The following is a 20,812-nucleotide window of genomic DNA, read 5'->3' on the forward strand; positions in this document are numbered from 1 at the left end:
AGTGTAATGGCCCAAATGGAGACCCTGTCAATGCATCTAGAACTAGGTTGAGATCCCAAGGTGGTATATGAGAAATATGCACTGGGTCCTCTTGCTGACATGCTGAAACGAACCTAGCTACCCATCTGTCTCCGGCAACATTGTAGCTATATAAGGCTCCCAGAGCCGATATTTGGACCTTCAAGGTGTTTACTGATAGACCCAACTCCCGACCTCTTTGCAGGAATTCTAATACAGAAGGGATAGGAACCTCATTATAAAGGGCCTCTGAATGGAAACTATGAAATTTTTTCCAAATTCTAGAGTAAATTTTGGTAGTGGCCTCCTTCCTAATATTCAGGAGGGTCTGTATTACATTTTCTGAGAATCCTTAGTCTCAGTAACTGCCTGTCAAGTTCCATGCCGTCAGGCGTAGGCCCTTCAACTGAAGGTGATAGAAGGGCCCTTGAGAGAGCAGGTCCCGATCACAAGGGAGGATCCAAGGGTCAGAGACCGACATGGCTCTGAGCCATGAAAATCACAGCCTCTTGGGCCAAAAAAGGGCTATCAATATCACTTTCGCTCCTTCCTTCCTTATTTTTCTGATGACTATCGGTAGAATTGTCATCGGGGGAAAGGTCCATGGGGACTGAAGGAAGTCGAGTATATCTGGATGGTCCTCTCTGTATAGCGAAGCGAACCTTTCGACCTCTCGGTTGTTTCTTGTAGCAAAGAGGTCTATCTCCGGCATGCCCCACATGTCCGTTATCTTCTTGAAAATACAACGGTTGAGCACCCCTTCCCCCTGATGCAGGGTATGGCAACTTAGGAAGTCTGCTACAGAGTTGTCTACACCCATGATGTGCAGGGCTGAGAGGGACAAGAGATGTTCTTCTGCCAGATTTAGGATCCTGTCTGCGGTAGACATCAGTTTCTAATCAGTTCCTAATCGTGTTCTTCCTTGATGGTTTAAATATGCTACTGCCATGGTGTTGTCTGATAGAACTCTTGTATGAGTTCCTTGAAGCTGTGGAAGAAAATTACGTAAGGCATGATAAATCGCTTTTAACTCCCTTAAATTTGAAGAGTCGTTTTCTTCAGTTAGAGACTACTGACCCTGAACTATATTTTCCTCTAAATGCGCTCCCCACCCAAAGGGGCTAGCATCTGTGGAAATGGTCTTTGAGGGTCTTACTACGCACAGAACTCCTCTCGAGAGGTGTCTTAGATCTAGCCACCATTCCAAGGATCTAACTAACTCAGTTGAAAGTGACATTACTCCCTCCAACTGTCCCTGCAATCTTTCCTCTTCTTGAAGGATAGCGCGCTGTAGCTGTCTAGTATGGAACTGGGCCCACTGTACTGCACGGATACATGGTGTAAGAGAGCCAAGCAGAGACATACCCTCAGGGATATTCTAGGGTTGTCATTTGCTGAACGTACTTTATTAACTATTGTTAATTGTTTTGTTTTGGAAGAAGGCATTTCTGACTTACAGGGTCTAGATGAAGTCCCAGGAACGTCTGGCAGGTTATTAGGAGCAAGCTGGTTTTTTTGCAGTCAATCAGCCAACCCAAATCCTGCAAAGATGAAATTACATCAACTAGCCGCTGCTCACATTGGAAGGCTGAGTTTCCTGCCACTAGAAGATCGCCCAGGTACGGAACTATTAAAGTGTCCTTTAACCGTAAATGCGTCATCACCTCCAGCATTAACTTGGTGAAGATCCCAGGGGCCATGGACAATCCGAAAGGCATCGCCATAAACTGGAGATGACGGATCTGACCTTCTAACATGACTGCTACCCGGAGGTATTGTTGATGCAAGACATGAATTGGGAGATGGTAATATGCATCCTTGAGATCCAGGACTGCCACGAAGCACCTGGGAAAGAACATTTTTATGGCTGATCGAATGGACTCCATTTTGAAGGTCCGAGATCTTAGAAAGGTGTTCAACTTTCTTAAGTTGCCGTATATACTCGAGTATAAGCCGAGATTTTCAGCCCATTTTTTGGGGCTGAAAGTGCCCCTCTCGGCTTATACTTGAGTCATTGTCAGCGGGAGGGTCGGCGGCTGTCACATACTCACCTGCTCCTGGCGCGGTCCCTGCATGTCCCATGGTCTCCGGCAGCTTGTTCCTGCGTTCAGCGGTCACGTGGTACCGCTCATTAAAGTAATGAATATGGACGCATATTCATTACTTTAATGAGTGGTATGTGACTGCTGAACATAGGAAGAAGCTGCTGGCTCCTGGAGACCATCTGACAGTGAGAAGCTGCCAGGGACTGCACCGGGAGCAGGTGAGTATATCGGGGGAGGTGAGCATTCCGATATTTACCTGACCCCGTTCTATCGCTGCGCGCCGCCCCGTCTTCCTCGTCCTCTGCCTGTTCAGGTCAGAGGGGACGATGACAGTTAGTGTGGGCCCTCTGCCTTGAACAGTCAAAGCCAGAAGACACAGCAGCGCAGCGGTGGAACAAGGAAGGTGAATATCGCAAGTGCCGGGGGCCTGAGCGACGAGAGGTATGTGATTTTATTTTAATCGCAGCATATGGGGCATAATGTATGGAGCATCTTATAGGGCATAATGTACAGTATGGAGCATCTTTTGGGACATAATGTATGGAGCATCTTATGGGGCCATATGTTGTGAACTCTGTTTCCGGGCTCCCTCCTGTGGTCATGAGTGGTACTGTGTGAGTTCTCTCTTTGGGCTCCTCCTGGTGGCTCTTTTTGTTATTTTGCAGGTTTCTGGCAGGATCAGCTGTCTCGTCATCTGCTAGTTAGGTTTCCTATTTAATCCACCTGGTCCTTCATTCCTTGCCTGTTGCCGTTGTATTCAGTGCTATTCTGATTGCTCCTGTCTACATCCATTATCAAACAAAAAAGAGAAAAAAAGCCAGCTCACCGATAGATGCAAGAGGCACGGAACTTCGTCCTGACACGACGTAGTAGAATCCCAACAACAAAGAAAAATTGTTCCAGCTTCTTCATAAAATTTGATACTTTAATCCAACATATTAAAATAGAAAAGGACACACTCCTGGGACAATGCCATAGCACATGTGAAGAGAGCTACGCGTTTCGACCTTGCGGTCTTTGTCACAGCTGATCTATTAGGTAGCCCCTCTGATATAAGAAGGACTACTACACCAATGGAAAGGTGAGAAAAAGTCACCTGACCCGAAGGTTCTATGCAATATAAAATATAAAATATTATTAAATTACTATGTGTATACAATCGAAAAAATTCCATAAAATACAAAGAATCCATAAACAGACAGAAATAAACGAAAAAAAACCAAAAAAAAACAAACCATAAAAATATATATGAATATATACATCAAAGTACTGCTGTTATCCATGTCAATAGTTGTTATATACACCAAAATCCTGCTATTATCTATGTTACATGAAAATATTAAAGCCAGCATATTTAGAGAAGTTTTACAATATCAACACATTCTACAAATAAATATATGCTTAATATGGATAATAGGGACCAGCTGCCAATCAATATATAAAGACAAAAACAGAAACACAAGCAGCCATATGGTCCCATAAAATACATGCTTTATTGAATACAAAAGATAAAATTACCAGACAAGAACAGGTGTACAGAGGGGAAATACCAGTACGCACCAATGATGATGGCAAAAAACAGGCCTGAGAACGGTCCGTGAACCACAATGCTGAACTAGCAATAGGCTAGAGAAGAGCTTTCCAGTATAGGGGACAGCAATGTATTCCATATATATAGGGCAAGTGCCCTCATGTAGGAAACGCTAACATCCCGGCACAGTGCAGCGGTGTACTTACAGCAAACAAGGTGGTCCAGGGAACGAACAGGCAGGCCTGACCCCTGACTAATAGTGAAACATGAGTTCACTTTTTTTATTAAGACCAAATGGAAATCTTGTGCCTAAATTGAAAATCCAAAAGGCTTCCCGTGTGAGCAGAGCCCTATGCATATCACCTCCTCGTGGAGATTTTTTTATTTTTTCAATACCTGTTACTCTCAGGGAGTCCGTATTGCGTGAGTGTACTTCGATGAAATGTCTGGCTACAGAGGAGATGGTACGACTGTTCTTAGTTGTGCATTTAATATCGTACAAATGTTCTGATACTCTGTTTTTTAGTTTTCTTATTGTGCAGCCAATATATGATTTCTCACATAAGATACAATCTATTTTGTACACTATGAAGCGTGTATTGCAATTAATGAAAGTTTGAATTTTATATTTGTTTTCCATGTCACTCGTACCAAAACATTTTGTGATATTTAAATGGTCACACGTGGTGCAGTTGGTAACATTGCATTTATAGCACCCTATGCAACTCAACCAGGTGCTATTTAGTTGTTGAGAGGAAAAACAATTAGGGGATAATATATTGCCTAGCGTGGGTGCCCTTCTGGCTATAATATTGCAACCATTATTTAGTAACACAGCAAGAATAGGATCTTCAAATAAGATTGGAATAGCTCGATTGATGATAGTTTTGATTTCATTAAATTGCGGACTAAATTGTAAACAAACATATGGTTTATTAGAAATTTTTTTGATATTTTTATTTTTATTTTTGTTTTTATTGTTGTTCTTGCTGTTTGACTCTGCACAAATGAGATCTGATTGATTTTTCAAATTGACCACATTTGTCGCTCTATTAAGCATCCACTTAGGGCAGTGATGGCGAACCTATGACACGCGTGTCAGTGCTGACACGCGTAGTCATTTTCAGTGACACGCCGGCCGCCGGCCGCGGCCCCATAGAAATTGCTTCTTTCCCAGGGTCTGAAGGAGAGGAAACTCTCCTTCAGGCCCTGGGAACCATATTAATATGTAAAATAAAGAATTAAAATAAAAAATATTGCTATACTCACCTCTCCGACGCAGCCTGGACGTCCGCGAGGGAACCGGCAGCGTTGTTTGCTTAAAAATCGCGGTTTTCCTTCCTTACTTGAAGTCCCGGCTTGTGATTGGTTGCGTGCCGCCCATGTGACCGAGACGCGACCAATCACAGCAAGCCGTGACGTAATTTTAGGTCCTTCAGGATTTTAAAATTACGTTCCGGCGTTGTGATTGGTTGCGTCGCCCATGTGACCGCACGCAACCAATCACAACGCCGGAACGTAATTTTAAAATCCTGAAGGACCTAAAATTACGTCACGGCTTGCTGTGATTGGTCGCGTCTCGGTCACATGGGCGGCACGCAACCAATCACAAGCCGGGACTTCAAGTAAGGAAGGAAAACCGCGATTTTTAAGCAAACAACGCTGCCGGTTCCCTCGCGGACGTCCAGGCTGCGTCGGAGAGGTGAGTATAGCAATATTTTTTATTTTAATTCTTTATTTTACACACATTAATGTTGTTTCGATACCGATACCCGATACCACAAAAGTATCGGATCTCGGTATCGGAATTCCGATACAGCAAATATCGGCCGATACCCGATACTTGCGGTATCGGAATGCTAAACAATGGCATCCGATCCGATTTTTTATCGGATCGGATGCCATGCAGGAGGTCTGTGGGTCCAAACAACAGAGCTCCGGTGCAGAGCGTCTAGGCCTGGGACTTCCGGTAGGCCAGGCGCAGCTCCCGGAAGTCCCAGGCCTCTGCGTCGGATCTGTGTTGTTTGGGCGACATTGCGTTGCTCCCTGCTGCGCCGACCAGAAGTCCCAGGCTGCACCGACCAGAAGTCCCAGGCTGCACTTCTGAGGCCTGAGGAGATAGCTGTCTGGAGGCCCTGTGATAGCTGTCTGGAGGCCCTGTGATAGCTGTCTGGACTCAGGCCCTGTGATTGCTGTCTGGACTCAGGCCCTGTGATTGCTGTCTGGACTCAGGCCCTGTGATTGATGTCTGGACTCAGGCCCTGTGATTGCGGTCTGGACTCAGGCCCTGTGATTGCTGTCTGGACTCAGGCCCTGTGATTGCTGTCTGGACTCAGGCCCAGTGATTGCTGTCTGGACTCAGGCCCTGTGATAGCTGTCTGGACTCAGGCCCTGTGATTGCTGTCTGGACTCAGGCCCTGTGATTGCTGTCTGGACTCAGGCCCTGTGATAGCTGTCTGGACTCAGGCCCTGTGATAGCTGTCTGGACTCAGGCCCTGTGATAGCTGTCTGGACTCAGGCCCTGTGATAGCTGTCTGGACTCAGGCCCTGTGATAGCTGTCTGGACTCAGGCCCTGTGATAGCTGTCTGGACTCAGGCCCTGTGATAGCTGTCTGGACTCAGGCCCTGTGATTGCTGTCTGGACTCAGGCCCTGTGATTGCTGTCTGGACTCAGTGTTGTGATTTTACTTTTTGCTCCCTCTAGTGGTCATTAGTGATTTGACTCTGGAGCGTCTGTCTTTTCCTATATCCTCACCTGGGCCGTTAGTTCAGGGGCGTTGCTATATAAGCTCCCTGGACCTTCAGTTCAATGCCTGGCATCGTTGAAATCAGAGCTAATCTGTTGTGCTCTTGTCCTCTGATCCTGGTTCCTGTTTTTAAAGCTAAGTCTGCTTCTTTGCTTTTTGCTTTTGTTTTGTTTGGTATTTTTGTCCAGCTTGTTCCTATCTGTATCCTGACCTTTGCTGGAAGCTCTAGGGGGCTGGTGTTCTCCCCCCGGACCGTTAGACGGTTCGGGGGTTCTTGAATCTCCAGCGTGGATTTTTATAGGGTTTTTGTTGACCAGATAAGTTATCTTGCTATATTCTGCTATTAGTAAGCTGGCCTCTCTTTGCTGAACCTGGTTCATTTCTGTGTTTGTCATTTCCTCTTACCTCACCGTTATTATTTGTGGGGGGCTTGTATCTTGCTTTGGGGTCCCTTTCTCTGGAGGCAAGAGAGGTCTTTGTTTTCTTCTCCTAGGGGTAGTTAGATTCTCCGGCTGGCGCGAGTCATCTAGCGATCACCGTAGGCATGATCCCCGGCTACTTCTAGTGTTGGCGTTAGGAGTAGCTATTTGGTCAACCCAGTTACCACAGCCCTATGAGCTGGATTTTTGTATCTTGCAGACTTACACGTTCCTCTGAGACCCTGTCCACTGGGGTCATAACAACTCAGGCCCTGAGATAGCTGTCTGGACTCAGGCCCTGTGATAGCTGTCTGGACTCAGGCCCTGTGATAGCTGTCTGGACTCAGGCCCTGTGATAGCTGTCTGGACTCAGGCCCTGTGATAGCTGTCTGGACTCAGGCCCTGTGATAGCTGTCTGGACTCAGGCCCTGTGATAGCTGTCTGGACTCAGGCCCTGTGATAGCTGTCTGGACTCAGGCCCTGTGATAGCTGTCTGGACTCAGGCCCTGTGATAGCTGTCTGGACTCAGGCCCTGTGATTGCTGTCTGGACTCAGGCCCTGTGATTGCTGTCTGGACTCAGGCCCTGTGATTGCTGTCTGGAGGCCCTGTGACTACTACAGCAACCATCATCCAGTGAACTGTGGGGTGTCATTGGCCATTACTGAGATAAGTGAGAGGGAGGCATCAGTGATGGCGAACCTGTGGCAGTCCAGCTGTTGCAAAACTACAATTCCCATCATGGCTGGCCATTCAAAGCAAAGGCTTTGGCTGTGAAGACATGATGGGAATTGTAGTTTTGCAACAGCTGGAGTGCCACAGGTTCGCCATCACTGGAAGAATCCCCCCTCCCCCTCACTTATCTTAGTTCACGGCACCCCACACAAGTTAAATAATAGCAAGACCAACAAAAGAAACCAACTGACAGATGAACAAAGAAGTCACTAAGCAGGTAAGTTAATTCTAATTATACATATGTGTTATTTAAACTATACATGTCGCAAAATTATGTTTTTTTATCAAGGTGACACACCACCCAAGTTATGCTCGGTTTTTTGGCGAATTTTGACACACCGAGCTCAAAAGGTTGCCCATCACTGACTTAGGGTAACCCCGCTTAGTAAATTTTTTCCGTGATTGAGATAGATCTTCATCTAAGTCCTTGTTATTATTGCAATTCCGCTTCAGTCTGGTGAATTCACCCACGGGGATGGCTTTGATTGTATGTCTGGGGTGGCTGCTTTTTGCATGGAGAACCGTGTTGCCTGCTGTTGGTTTTATGAATGTGCGTGTGGACACTAATTCATTCGGAGTACCTGTCAATTCTAGATCCAAAAAAGAAATTTTGGATACCGCATGTACAAAAGTGAATTTTATATTACAATTATTATTGTTAATATAGCTTATGAATTCCTGTATGGCAGATACATCGCCCCTCCATATAATCAACGTATCGTCGATGTATCTGCCATACCAGTGAATAAATGAAGAAAATGGATTGGATGATGAAAACAAATATAAATATTCCCAATGGGCCATCACTAAATTTGCCAAAGATGGTGAAAATTTTGCGCCCATAGAAACACCTGTGCACTGCAAATAATAATCCCCATCAAAAGAAAAAAAATTGTGCGTTAATAGAAAAAAAGTGACCTGTAAAATAAAATTGGTCAAATCCTCTGAGTAGGTACTGTATTTCCTTAAATGAAATTGCAGTGCTGTCATGGCTACATCATGCGGAATGCATGTATATAATGATATTACATCGCAGCTTAACCATGTGAAGTCTGATTTCCACTGTTTTTGTGTTATAATACCCAGAACCTCTTTGGTATCCTTAATATGCCCTGGGGTTCTTACAACTAATGGTTGGAGCAGAGAATCCAGCCATTGACCTAAAAATTAATTTAGTGATCCTATACTAGAGACTATAGGTCTCATTGGGGGAAATTCAGCCTGTTTGTGAATTTTGGGAAGCCCATATAAAATGGGCATGACAGGGTGTGAGACATGCATGTAATCCGCTAGTTTAGCGGTTAAAACCCCTAAGGATACACCTTCATCAATCATTATGTCTATTTGTTGTTTAAATAGGACAGTGGGGTCAGAAGTTAATTTTTTGTAAATGTTATGGTCAGAAATTAGTTTGAAAATCTCATTTTTATAATCTATAGAATTCATTATAACAATTACACCCCCTTTATCACTTGTTTTTATGACTATATCTTTCATGGCTTTAATTTCCTGAATGGCTTTACTTTGTTGTTTAGATATATTCTTTTTAGCTGGTTGTTTATTTTCATGTAGGAGTTTAAGATCACGTTCTACTATTTCTTGAAATTTATTCATGCATTCAGCTCGAGAATTTATAGGATAGAAATAGGGATTTTTTGTACCAAAATTATCTGCCTGATTAATACATTTATTTGTTCCATCACTACCCTGCAAATCCTGCAAAATTAACAATGACATTTGCTCGTGGAAATCTAATGCATGAAACTCATTTTCAACCCGGTCCTCAGTTTCTATGTCCTGTTCCTGGTTAGCTGAAAAAAATTTTTTTTTTATAGTCAGGTTCCTGATGAATTTGTTCACATCCAAAATACTTGCAAACAGGTTAAAGTCTTGATCCGGTGCAAAATTAAGACCAAATGCCAAAACTTGCAGTTGTTCCTGTGAAAAAATTTTTGAAGACAAATTTACAACATTCTGACTTATCTCATCATGCTTTTGTTGCGGCGGGTTTGCACACCATAATGATTTTCTGTGCTTCCTCCCACCGCGCCTTTTGCGTTTTTTGATTTATTTGATTGTTTGGCTAGATTATACTCCATGGGCTCATTGAGAGAAATGTCAGAAGTGCTAAGACCATTGTCATCTGATTCGCCATCTCGAGAACTAAAGCTTACATAGCGTTTATTTGGTCTTCTGCGGCGATTGGAAAAACGTAAAATTGATCTTGGAGTACTATAAGACTCATTGCCATCATTCCAATTATATACTTTGTTATTGGCATAATCCTCTAGGTCTCGTTCAAATTTCCGTTTTTTCCGTTGTATGATTTCGTCCTCTAATGTTGTTAGTTCATCCCGGATCTTCTTATAGGTGTCACAATTTTCACAAATGACATTCATATTTTTTAGACTTTCTTTGGAACTGTCAATTTCCTTTTGTATATCCTGAAGTTTTTTCTCCTCATATTTAACAATGAGCCTCATGAGGTTCAGTGAGCAATTGCTTAATATTTCATTCCATTCATTGGAAAATGTTGTACCAAAGTCGGTGGTGGCTTTTTTCTTCAACCGTAAACCTCTTGGGATCATATCTTTCGATATGTAGTTTTGGAGGGTGGTTAAATCCCACCAAGTTTTTGTCTCTTGAATCATGGCTTTTTTTAACACAGTCCATGTGCTGGAAATATCAGAACTTGAATTGGTTTAATTGAATACACCGGAAAACACATCAGCAGCTTTTTGCATGCGGTTTTTAGTGTGGTCCGACATGGTGCAGTAGAAAGTTTAATTCTGTCACAAAAATAGATCGAAACTTCACTGACTTAATTAAGTGCGGTAAGTCCCATATGTGGAGTAAATATCAGGAGCACGGCAATCAATATTGAATATCAAACAAAAAAGAGAAAAAAAGCCAGCTCACCGATAGATGCAAGAGGCACGGAACTTCGTCCTGACACGACGTAGTAGAATCCCAACAACAAAGAAAAATTGTTCCAGCTTCTTCATAAAATTTGATACTTTAATCCAACATATTAAAATAGAAAAGGACACACTCCTGGTTTTTTTTTTTTTTTTTCGTTTATTTCTGTCTGTTTATGGATTCTTTGTATTTTATGGAATTTTTTCGATTGTATACACATAGTAATTTAATAATATTTTATATTGCATAGAACCTTCGGGTCAGGTGACTTTTTCTCACCTTTCCATTGGTGTAGTAGTCCTTCTTATATCAGAGGGGCTACCTAATAGATCAGCTGTGACAAAGACCGCAAGGTCGAAACGCGTAGCTCTCTTCACATGTGCTATGGCATTGTCCCAGGAGTGTGTCCTTTTCTATTTTAATATGTTGGATTAAAGTATCAAATTTTATGAAGAAGCTGGAACAATTTTTCTTTGTTGTTTACATCCATTATCAGTCTCTCCAAGAGAAGCTAAGTTCTGTTTGCTTATTTTTGCTCATCTGTGTTCAAGATGTTTCCTAGTATATGATGAGTTTTTGTCTAGCTTGCTAATATGTGATTTCCCTGCTTGCTGGTGCTCTGGGGTGCTGAGTTGCTCCCCCCACATCGTTAGTTGGTGTGGGGGTTCTCGCATTCTCTGCGTGGATATTTTTGCATAGGGTTTTTTACTGACCGCACAGATCCCTTGCTATTTTCTGCTATCTAGCGTTAGCGGGCCTCATTTGCTTAACCTGTTTCATCTCTGCGTTTGTCTTTTCCTCTTAACTCACCGTTATTATTTGTGGGGGGCTTCTATATCTCTGGGGGATTTCTCTGAGGCAAGTGAGGTCTTACTTTCTCTTTAGGGGTAGTCAGTTTCTCAGGCCGTGAAGAGACGTCTAGGATTTCAGGAAACGTTCCACGGCTGCCTATAGTGTGTGCGGTTAGGATCAGGTTTGCGGTTAGTCCAGTTACCACATCCCCAGAGCTCGTCCTATTATTTTCTACTTAGCTGGTTAGATTTGTGATCCTAGCCACTAGGATCATAACAGCCATAATCTATGAGGCATTTTATGGGGCATAATCTATGGAGCATTTTATGGGGCATAATGTATGGAGCATCTTATGGGGCCATAATCTATAGAGCATTTTATGGGGCATAATCTATGGAGCATCCTATGGGGTATAATCTATGGAGCATCTTATGGGACATAATATATTTAGCATCTTATGGGGTCATTAACCTTTATACAGCATTGTATGGGGCAAATGTTTCTATGGAGCATCTTATGGGGCCATTATTAAACTTTGTGCAGCATTATATGGGGCATATTTTAATATAAATCATTAACTGTATGGAGCATTATATGGGGCTCCTGATTCAATATGGATATTCAAAATCATTTAACCTACTGATGTCTCAATTAATTTTACTTTTATTGGTATATATTTTTATTTTTGAAATTTTCCAGTAGCTGCTGCATTTCCCACAGTAGGCTTATACTCGAGTCATTAAGTTTTTCCAGTTTTTTGTGGAAAAATTAGGGGGGTCGGCTTATACTCGGGTCGGCTTATACTCGAGTATATACAGTAATTATTGCCCTATAAGTTTAGAGACCAGAAATAAGCGGGAGTAAATTCCCTTCCCTCCTTGGTCTGCCGGAACCTCTTTAAGAACACGTTTAGCTAACCGACCCTTAATTTCCAACTCCAAAGCCTCCTGCTGAGCCTGAGACTTTAGAGAAGTCAATAGGAAGGAGTCCGGAGAGACACGGGCAAGCTCTAATCTTAAGCCAGATGACACGAGGCTAATGGCCCAGGAGTTAATGTTATTGCCTTCCATTGACGGCAGAAGAGTAAAGGTACCTTCACACTGAACAACTTAACAACGATAACGATAGCGATTTGTGACGTTGCAGTGTCCTGGATAGCGATATCATTGTGTTTGACACGCAGCAGCGATCTGGATCCCGCTGTGATATCGTTGGTCGGAGCTAGAAGGCCAGCACCTTATTTCGTCGCTGGATCACCCGCTGACATCGCTGAATCGGTGTGTGACGCGGATTCAGCGATGTCTTCACTGGTAACCAGGGTAAACATCGGGTTACTAAGCGCAGGGCCGCGCTTAGTAACCCGATATTTACCCTTGTTACCAGTGTAAATGTAAAAAACTCCAAACACTACATACTTACATTCCGGTGTCTGTCGCGTCCCCCGGCGTCCGCTTCCCTGCACTGTGTCAGCGCCGGCAGGCCGTAAAGCAGAGCACAGCGGTGACGTCACCGCTCTGCTTTAGGGCCGGCGCTTATAGAGGCTATTGAAGCATGACAAAAGTTAAAAAAAAAAAATGTGAAAAAAAAAATATATAAAAGTTTAAATCACCCCCCTTTCGCCCCATTCAAAATAAAACAATAAAAAAAAATAAAAAATCAAACCTACACATATTTGGTATCGCCGCGTTCAGAATCGCCCGATCTATCAATAAAGAAAAGCATTACCCTGATCGCTAAACAGCGTAGCGAGAAAAAAAATTCGAAAAGGCTAGAATTACGTTTTTTTGGTGGCCGTGACATTGCATTAAAATGCAATAACGGGTGATCAAAACAACGTATCTGCACAAAAGTGGTATCAAAACGACAGCTTGGAACGCAAAAAATAAGCCCTCACCTGACCGCAGATCACGAAAAATGGAGACGCTACGGGTATTGGAAAATGGCGCAATTTTTTTTTTTTTTTTTAGCAACGTTTGGAATTTTTTTTCACCACTTAGGTAAAAAATAACCTAGTCATGTTTGGTGTCTATGAACTCGTACTGACCTGGAGAATCATAATGGCAGGTCAGTTTTAGCATTTAGTGAACCTAGCAAAAAAGCCAAACAAAAAACCAGTGTGGGATTGCACTTTTTTTTCAATTTCACCGCACTTGGAATTTTTTTCCCATTTTTTAGTACAAGACATGGTAAAACCAATGATGTCATTCAAAAGTACAACTTGTCCTGCAAAAAATAAGCCCTCACATGGCCATATTGATGGAAAAATAAAAAAAGTTATGCTCTGGGAAGGAGGGGAGGGAAAAACGAACAAGGAAAAACGAAAATCCCAAGGTCATGAAGGGGTTAAGGATCGTATCCGCTTTACGATCTAGGGGGTCAGAAAGCATTCCTGAGTCCTCCACTGGTAAAGAAGAACGGTGGGAGGTAGAGGCTACGGCCGCATCTACTTTGGGAGCTTTTACCCAAGAGGCTAGATCATTATCATCGAAGGGGTACCATCGCTTAGATGTTGAGGGAAGGAAACATCTCTGACCTTGCTTCCCCCATTCTTTTTTCACCAGTTCTTTAACTGCTGGTATTACTGGAAATGCACGCCTCTTTCCCTGAGACACCTGCAAACTTAATTTCCTGAGACGTTTTGGGTTCCTTAGTATCAGTCAACCCCATAGTCTTACGAATTGATCTGACAAGGTTATTAATACTGTCAGTCGGAAAGCAATTATGCTCCTCCGCTTCTGAAGATAGTGTCTCCCGGGAGGAATCTAAGAGGAGCTCGCCACTGTCCAAAGATGACCTGGACCTAGGGGAGGTATATTCCCTGCTGGGCCTCTGCCCTTTTGTTCTGTCAGAATCCCCCAGGGCCTGCAGCTCTTCTCTGATCATACATCTAATGTCCTCTGTTTTTACTGAGCACTCCTCCTGCAGAGTATGCCCAATACAGGTCTGACATAGCCTTTTGGTATAACTATCCGGAAGAGGCTGGGCACATTCCTTACATTTAGTTTTTCTGGTCTTTTTAGCCTGAAGGGGTATATAGAAAGAAGGGGCTGTCAGCTTAACAGGTGTAATTAGTAACACTCACCCAGTGAAGTTTATCAATATGGTACTGTCACGGGGAGACTAGGTAAGCTAAGGCTGGTTACCCGGGCCCCTGCGATATCCCTCAGACTAGGGAAAACCCTGTCTGTCCCTCTCCCAGAATTTACACTAATGGTGTGCTTGTCTGGGCCACCAGGCCTGGCCCTGACTCCTGTTTTCAGCCCTATGCTGAAACCAGCACCCGCCACCCAGTGAATAGACCACACACCAACCCCCACAGAAAGCACAGACAGGGAAAACTAAAAAAACGCACCACGCCGCAGACACACAGGAAAACACAATAATGTGCCCAGGGCAAAACAAATACAAATATAGGAAGGAGAAATATAACAAAGGATAATACACCACCAGATACGATATTTCTTCTCCAAGACCACCACTCCAGACCGGAATCACTAGGCACGAGGCACAAGCTATAATCGGTGACGCCCAAAGTCCAATAGCAATACTATTTAAAGGCTGTGGGCGTGACCCAGCCTCCAACCCGAGTACCAGCTAGATTAACCCTGGGCAACCTGGATAAAAATCTAGCTGGCGCAACTGAGCGTATAGTGGACGAATGTGGAATTACCGCTGTGTCGGATGCCCTAGTGTGAATAGCGTCCGACATGACAGGTACCGGATGTGGAGGTGAAGGCACAGGCTGACATGTGGACTCGACTCTTTGCCTTTACCACTTTTATCTGTGGAACCGCTCTGTCCAGAGTGTCCACTGCCGCTTTTTCTGCTGCTGTGCGTAGGCACCACTACTTTCTCCAGTGGGTGCATAATGGGGCCATTTGGGGACGACATCGCTGCACACCAGTAGGAACGACGCCGATGCTTTTATGCAGGCTGCCCCATTAGCGATGGAATCCTCAGAAAAATTATTATTTTTTCTCAACTGGAAGTGTTACCATCACTTCCAGGTCACGGACCACAGGTCGACGTGTCCCTCTTCTGTCCGCCTGCGCGGCTTTGCCGGTCTGTACAGGCACACAGCTCTTCTACCTCCCGGTTACCCCCGGAAGTGAAAGCCCGTACTTCCAGGGGAGAGCACTCTCTGAGTCACTGTGCATGCACCCGCCGGCTGCATGGAAACTTTGGGCAACAGCGCGTCCTCGCCGCCTGCTGATACTCACAAACAGCGTAGACTCGGACAAGTACCAGCCCATCCAGCCGTACCGCACTCTCCACGTGAGCCAGGGTGGCCCTTCCCGGATCCTGGCCTCATGGTGTCCATCAGCTGAGGGGGGAGCTGAACACAGGAGTCCCCCGACGCTGCATCCGGTGCTGGAGCCCCTGCCATTCCCGCAGACACCGGACAGGCATCATTCACAGCCCAGGTATCCTCTTGCGACCTTTTCTCCACAGGTTCCCTTAGGAACAGGAAACCAACTGAGGGAGCGAGGGGGACCGCCCCTTTTATCTCTCTGTAGGTTTCCCTAGGGCCGCCTAGGGGAGGATCCCCTCTCTCAGTGGGTGCTGTTGTGGCGTAGAGAAAATAGGATTTTCCAGTAATTTTTTTAATTGTAATTTTTGTTGAAATACATGTTTCAATTTTTACAGGAAAAGAAAAAAAAATACACATAATTTTTTTCCACTATCGTTTATAGGTTGTCAACCAATCTTTTTCTATAATAATACTTTATATACTTGAAATTGTTTAACTAAATGCTAAAGCGTAAAAGCTCACAAACAAACACAGACAAAATGAAAGGGGGGATATGATATCGATTGTTTTGACCTATTAATATCTATCTCATAGAGGTCATATATTTGACATGGCCCAAAAGGATTACAAAGGTGACCTAAAATGGTTAAATCTCTTTAAAGTATAGTCATTAAGGGCTGCCTAGTACTCAAAATCCCTGATGTCCTTGATGCGAGAATATAGATCCCAGTAATTAATTTTTAACATTCTAGGTAGGATAATAACATTTTCCTGTGTGGGATTTTTAATCTTTAAAGGGAACCTGTCACCCCCCTGGTGTTTTCAACTAAAAGAGCCACCTTGTGCAGCACTAATGCTGCATTTTGTCAAGGTGGCTCCTTTATTTGGGGTCCCTTCCAAAGCTGACATATTTGTTTTTATAATTTGCCCTTCGTACCTGTAGTCTGTCTGGGGGGCATGTCTTTTCCACCCGGACACAAACGCCTCCCAGCCATCCCTCAGCCCCTCCGTGCGCCGGGTCCGCCTCCTCTGCAGTCATTAACCTCCCCAGCGCCTGCGCTGTAAGTTTTTTTTCAGGCATGCGCAGTTTGCACTTCCCTTCGACTCCCATCACATGATGGTAATTTACAGCGCACGGCGCTAGGAACTTTAATGACTGCAGAGGAGGCAGGTTCCCTTTAAGAAGGTTCCATTTTCAGTTAAAATATTTCCCTCATTCTGAATGTGAAAAAGGCTTGTAACCTGTGTGGGTTCTCTGGTGTGTAATAAGATTTGATTTCTGATTAAAATATCTCCCACATTCTGAACAGAGAAAAGGCTTCTCCCCTGTGTGAATTCTCTGGTGTGTAGTAAGATTTGATTTCTGATTAAAATATTTCCCACATTCTGAACAGATAAAAGGCTTCTCCCCTGTGTGAATTCTCTGGTGACAAACAAGGGCTGATTTTGCTGCAAAACAACTTCCACATTCTGAACAAGAAAAAGGCTTCTTCCCTGTGTGAGTTTTCTGGTGTGTATCAACATCTACTTTACATAACATTTTTTTGAATGAATATGGTTTCCCCCCTTTGTGAAATATTTGATGTGCAACAAGAAATGATTTACGTGTAAAACATTTCCCACATTCTGAACACGAAAAAGGCTTTTCCCCTGTGTGAGTTCTCTGATGTACAATAAGTGATGCATTCTTTCCAAAACATTTCCCACATTCTGAACATGAAAAAGGCTTCTCCCCAGTGTGAGTTCTTTGATGTGCAGCAAGTGATGATTTATGTGCAAAACATCTTCCACATTCTGAACATGAAAAAGGCTTTTCCCCTTTGTGAGTTCTCTGATGTGCAAGAAGTGATGATTTATGTCCAAAACATTTTCCACATTCTGCACATGAAAATGGCTTCTCCCCTGTGTGAGTTCTCTGGTGAATAACAAGGTTTAATTTCACATTAAAACATTTCCCACATTCTGAACATGAATATGGCTTTCCCCCTTTGTGAAATATTTGATGAGCAACAAGAAATGATTTACGTGAAAAACATTTCTCACATTCTGAACACGAAAAAGGCTTCTCCCCTGTGTGAGTTCTCTGATGTACAGTAAGCGATGTTTTCTGTCCAAAACATTTCCCACATTCTGAACACGAAAAAGGCTTCTCCGAAGTGTGAGTTCTCTGATGTACAATAAGTGATGTTTTCTGTCCAAAACATCTTCCACATTCTGAACATGAAAATGGCTTCTCCCCAGTGTGAGTTCTCTTATGTGCAGCAAATGAAGATTTATGTCCAAAACATCTTCCACATTCTGAACATAAAAAAGGCTTTTCTCCTTTGTGAATTCTCCGATGTGCAACAAGTGATGATTTATGTCCAAAACATTTTCCACATTCTGAACATGAAAATGGCTTCTCCCCTGTGTGAGTTCTTTGGTGAATAACAAGATTTGATTTCACATTAAAACATTTCCCACAGCTTGGACATGAATATGGCTTCTCCCCTGTGTGAGTTCTCTGGTGAATAACAAGATCAGTTTTCAGGTAAAAAGATTTCCCACATTCCAAACATGAACATGGCTTTTGCCCAGTATGAATTCTCTCATGCCTAACAAGTTTTGATTTCTGGTTAAAATCTCTTCCACATGTGATACAAGAAAATCTCTTCTCCTCTGTGCTAATTTTTGGATGTTTAACAAAAGATGTTTGAAAGGGAAAAGTATTTCCATGTTCTGGCTTCTTTGATTTAAGAGCAGTTTGTTTTTTAATGCCTCTTTTCTGACTTTTATTTTTATTAGCTGTCTGTAATGAACCAGAAGGAAGGACCTGATAAGATGACAGAGCTTTGTTGTTAAGGGATGATGGTATATAGGGAGTAACAGCATTCACTTCAGTTGTATGCTGTGTAATCGCAAGGTCATCTGATTTAAAAATTGAAGATGTCAGCTGTCCCTCTGATCTCCTGTCACTGTCATCTGCCAAGAATAAAACCAATTATTATTTTTGAATAAAATATCCTTGAAATTTATCATTTTGAACATTTGTACTAAATTTTTTCATCAAAATGGGAAGTTACGAACCCGCCGGCAAGCCGTACCGTGGAGCCATACCCTAAAGCTCAAAGCATATTGACGGAAGCTGCCAGATACAGCCTTGCTCTCCTCTGGTTCAGTCCTGTGTGCTCAGCTCCCAGCTTGTGTATTTGATCCTAGCATGTTTACTGACTTGACTCTTGTGTCTTCTAATTTAGTATTTTCTATACTCTCCTGGTTCTATCTAAATTCTAGGTCCCTCAAAGTAATTTCAAGTAATTTGTTGCCCAAAAAATAAGTTTTGTAAATTGAATTGAAGATATAAAGACTTGCTGTTAAACTTGTAAGCCCTCTATCATCAGAAAAAAAAAAAAAAGACTTGAAAAAATAAAATGGGATGTTGGAAAAATGCGGACTACCTAAAGAAGAAATACGGGAAATGTTATTAACTACTTTGTGTGGTATCACTATCTGATTAAAGAGCATAGAAATGCAAAGTTTGAAAACTTCAAATCTTTCTAAACTATTCGGAAATTTTCAGGTATTTTTAAAAATAAATGCAAAATATAACAACCTAAAATTGACAAACGTAAAATACAATGTGTCACAGAAAAAAAAATATCAGAAATCATTGGAATCAGAAGAAGCATCCAAAGTTTGTCACTACATAAAGAGACACATGTCAGATTTGAAAAATGGGGCCAGATTAGGAACACAAAACTGGATGCGGGAAGTGGTTAAACAGAGTATTTGGGGCACTAACTACTGTAGTCAGAAACTCTGAATATGGACAATAACAGATCTACTGAAATGATCAAACTCTACAGTCCTCATCAGTAAAAAAAATGGAGTAACTAGTGGTGAAATCTTTCAAGTAATTAGGTGGTTCTTGGCAATTGAAACTATCCTAGGACCAATAATTTCTGTCAGGTGAGTTTCTTGAAGGAATATTAGAGACTAGATTGTGGCCCGATTCTAACGCATCGGGTATTCTAGAATATGTATGCGTAGTGTATAGCACAGCCCACGCAGTACATTGTGCAGCCCACGCAGTACATTGTACAGCCCACGCAGTACATTGTGCAGCCCATGCAGTACATTGCGCAGCCCACGCAGTACATTGCGCAGCCTGCGCAGTACATTGCGCAGCCCACGTAGTACAATGCGCAGCCCATGTAGTACATTGCGCATCCCACGTAGTACATTGCGCAGCCCACGTAGTACATTGCGCAGCCCACATAGTATATTGCGCAGCCCACGTAGTATGTTGCGCAGCCCACGTAGTATATTGCCCAGCCCACGTTGTATATTGCCCAGCCCACGTTGTATATTGCCCAGCCACATAGTATATTGTGCAGCCCACTTAGTATATTGCGCAGCCCACGTAGTATATTGCCCAGCCCACGTTGTATATTGCCCAGCCCACGTTGTATATTGCCCAGCCCACGTTGTATATTGCCCAGCCTACGTTGTATATTGTGCAGCCCACGTATTATACTGCGCAGCCCAAGTAGTATATTGCCCAGCCCATGTAGTATATTGCGCAGGCCATGTTGCATATTGCGCAGCCCACGTATATAGCAATGTGGAAATGATATCACTGTTAAAAAAGAATTAAAATAAAAAATAGTTATATACTCACCTTCCGTTGGCGCCTGGATCCAGGAAACGGTTACCGACATTTGGGATCCACCGAAGCTCCGCCAAGCCGCTGGCGCCGCCGCCATCTTCCTTTCCCAGGATGTCTTGTGAAATTACCCAGAACACTTAGCGGTCTCGCGAGACCGCTAAGTCTTCTGGGTAATTTTGCAATACATCGCCGGGAACGGAAGATGGCAACCGGCGCCAGCGGCGCGGCGAACTACGGAGGGTGAGTATAGCATTTTTTTTGTTTTTTTATTATTTTTAACCCCTTCATGACCTTGGAATTTTTTGTTTTTCCGTGTTCGTTTTTCACTCCCCTCCTTCCCAGAGCCATAACTTTTTATTTTTCCTTCAATTTGGCCATTTGAGGGCTTATTTTTTGCGGGACGAGTTGTACTTTTGAACGACATCATTGGTTTTACCATGTCGTGTACTAGAAAACGGGAAAAAAATTCCAAGTGCGGTGAAATTGCAAAAAAAGTGCAATCCCACACTTGTTTTTTGCTTGACTTTTTTGCTAGGTTCACTAAATGCTAAAACTGACCTGCCATTATGATTCTCCAGGTCACTACGAGTTCATAGACACCTAACATGACTAGGTTATTTTTTACCTAAGTGGTGAAAAAAAATTCCAAACTTTGCTAAAAAAAATAAATAAATAAAAAAAAAAAATTGCGCCATTTTCCGATACTTG

General features: G+C 43.0%; 1 protein-coding gene across 2 annotated transcripts in view; it reads right to left on the minus strand.

Annotated features, from left to right (window-relative positions):
* Positions 1-20,812, minus strand: part of LOC143766212 (uncharacterized) — a 687,372-nt gene that overhangs the window by 445,489 nt on the left and 221,071 nt on the right. The window contains exon 6 of one of the 2 annotated variants that reach the window (XM_077253713.1): positions 15,797-18,417. The exons of the other annotated variant lie outside the window; for it this stretch is intronic. Coding sequence (XP_077109828.1) covers positions 16,670-18,417 — 1,748 coding nt within the window. The 3' untranslated portion in view covers positions 15,797-16,669. Of the gene's footprint in view, positions 1-15,796; positions 18,418-20,812 lie in introns of those variants that run through there. 2 annotated transcript variants of the gene reach the window in all.

This window comes from Ranitomeya variabilis, chromosome 4 (assembly GCF_051348905.1).
Source record: "Ranitomeya variabilis isolate aRanVar5 chromosome 4, aRanVar5.hap1, whole genome shotgun sequence".
In the NCBI taxonomy this organism is placed as follows: domain Eukaryota; kingdom Metazoa; phylum Chordata; class Amphibia; order Anura; family Dendrobatidae; genus Ranitomeya; species Ranitomeya variabilis.